This window comes from Gopherus evgoodei, unplaced genomic scaffold (genome assembly GCF_007399415.2).
Source record: "Gopherus evgoodei ecotype Sinaloan lineage unplaced genomic scaffold, rGopEvg1_v1.p scaffold_266_arrow_ctg1, whole genome shotgun sequence".
Lineage (NCBI taxonomy): Eukaryota > Metazoa > Chordata > Testudines > Testudinidae > Gopherus > Gopherus evgoodei.
The window spans coordinates 7,590-9,372 of NW_022059929.1; the positions used below are offsets into that span (position 1 = coordinate 7,590).

Consider the following 1,783-nt stretch of genomic DNA (forward strand, 5'->3'; position numbering starts at 1 on the left):
TTAAAGTAGTTTAACTTCAGTTAATCATATGTATTATAAACCTTTATACCAATTTTGTTTGGGAATAATATTTAAAATTAATCTCCAAACATTTTCCCCCATAACAATTAGAGATGAAGAAATCCTGGGAGGACATTTTTACATCTCCATCTTGGTCACTGCAAGAATGTCACCTACAGTCTATTTTTCCAGGGAATATTGAAGATAGATCCCCTACATTATAATTCCCTTGGTCAACATCTCTCCTTTTCACTTCAAAACAAGAAGAAGTCATTTTATTTAGTTCGTTTCAGGGAAGAGTTTTCTAATGATGAATTTCCTGGTGGCATATTTCACCTCACTGTTCCGCAGGGTGTAAATGAGGGGATTCAGATCTGGGGTGATGACACTGTACACTAGGGTGATGATCATCTCTTCTCCCTTGGAGCTTCCTGAAGAAGGACACAAGTAGGCGAAGATCACTGTCCCATAGTACAGTGCTATCACGGTGAGGTGGGAGGTGCAAGTGGAGAAGGCCTTTCTCCTGCTTTCCCGTGACCGGACCTTCAGGGAGAGGAAGGAGATGATGTAGAGATAGGAGAGGAGCGTGAGGATGAATGGACTCACACCAATAATCCCAGTGACGGTGTTGAGGAGGCTCAGGTTGAGGCGGGTGCTGCTGCAGGCCAGGCTCAGCAGGGGCTTGATGTCACAGAAGAAGTGGTGGATACGGTTGGGGCCACAGAAGTGCAACCGGGAGGTCATGACCGTGTGCATCAGGGCGTGCAGGAAGCCAGTGGCCCAGGTGACTCCTGCCAGCAGCAGGCAGGCCTGTGGGTTCATGACCAGTGTGTAGCGCAGTGGGTTGCAGATGGCCACGTAGCGGTCATAGGCCATGACAGCCAGCAGCATGGCTTCACTGCTGCCCAGGAAATGGAAGAAATGGAGCTGTGCTAGGCAACTGGTGAAGGAGATGGTGTGGTGCCCTGAGAGGAAGCCGGCCAACATCTTGGGCACAGTGACTGTGGAGAAGAAGATGTCTAGGCTGGAGAGATTTCCCAGGAAAAAGTACATGGGGGTGTGAAGCTGGAGCTCAGCCAGTATCACAGCCACAGTGGCTCCATTCCCCAAAATGCTGGCCATGTAGAGCAGCAGGAAGAGGGTGAAGAGGTAACTCTGAAGACTCCTCACATGGGTGAGGCCCAGGAAAATGAACTCGCTCACCTCTGTCTGGTTCTCCATCCCTGCAGGAGGAAGAGGACAAAGCAGCAGGAGGTGAAAGCAGCTTAAGGTTCCACTCCCCTCTATGTTGCAGAACCTGGTACCAATGCAATACATTGGGTTGGAGTCAGACATTTTGTGGTAGAGAGTTTTCTTTCTGCAGCCATAGGTGCATTCTGTGCCTAGATATAATTGTATAGTAAAAAGAGACAAAATAATTACGGATTTTTCATTTCTTTTTGAAGCTGAGAGAGATAGCTATGTTTGATTTTCTATCACTGCAGTTATAAGAGTAATGTATAAAAATAGACATATTAATCATACTACTTTGCAGTTGCAAAAGCACCTTCCAACCCATGTTGAAGTGGGACTCCAAAGTGCCTTATTCTCGCTCGTTAAATCTGACCATGGTCCTTGATGAATTTATTTTCAGTAGTTCCCTAGAGATGAAGAACTCTTCACAGATAAACACTATGCATATCTGGTAACGGGAAATAGCTGCATGGAAAGCAGTCATTCCAGCAAAACACATAACACTCTGAGATCTAGGTTTTTTGCAAAAGGGGTTCTGAAAGAAACTGGG

General features: G+C 46.1%; 1 protein-coding gene across 1 annotated transcript; it reads right to left on the reverse strand.

Annotated features, from left to right (window-relative positions):
- Positions 1-279: 279 nt before the first annotated feature.
- LOC115640260 (olfactory receptor 12D2-like) lies at positions 280-1,221 on the reverse strand. Its single transcript, XM_030543043.1, has one exon. The coding sequence runs from the start codon at positions 1,219-1,221 to the stop codon at positions 280-282; it is 942 nt and encodes a 313-aa protein (XP_030398903.1).
- Between the last annotated feature and the right edge of the window lie 562 nt (positions 1,222-1,783).

What these genes read in the sequence shown, in the direction of transcription:
- LOC115640260 (XM_030543043.1), bottom strand. Translation starts at nt 1,221, where the DNA reads ATGGAGAACCAGACAGAGGTGAGCGAGTTCATTTTCCTGGGCCTCACC.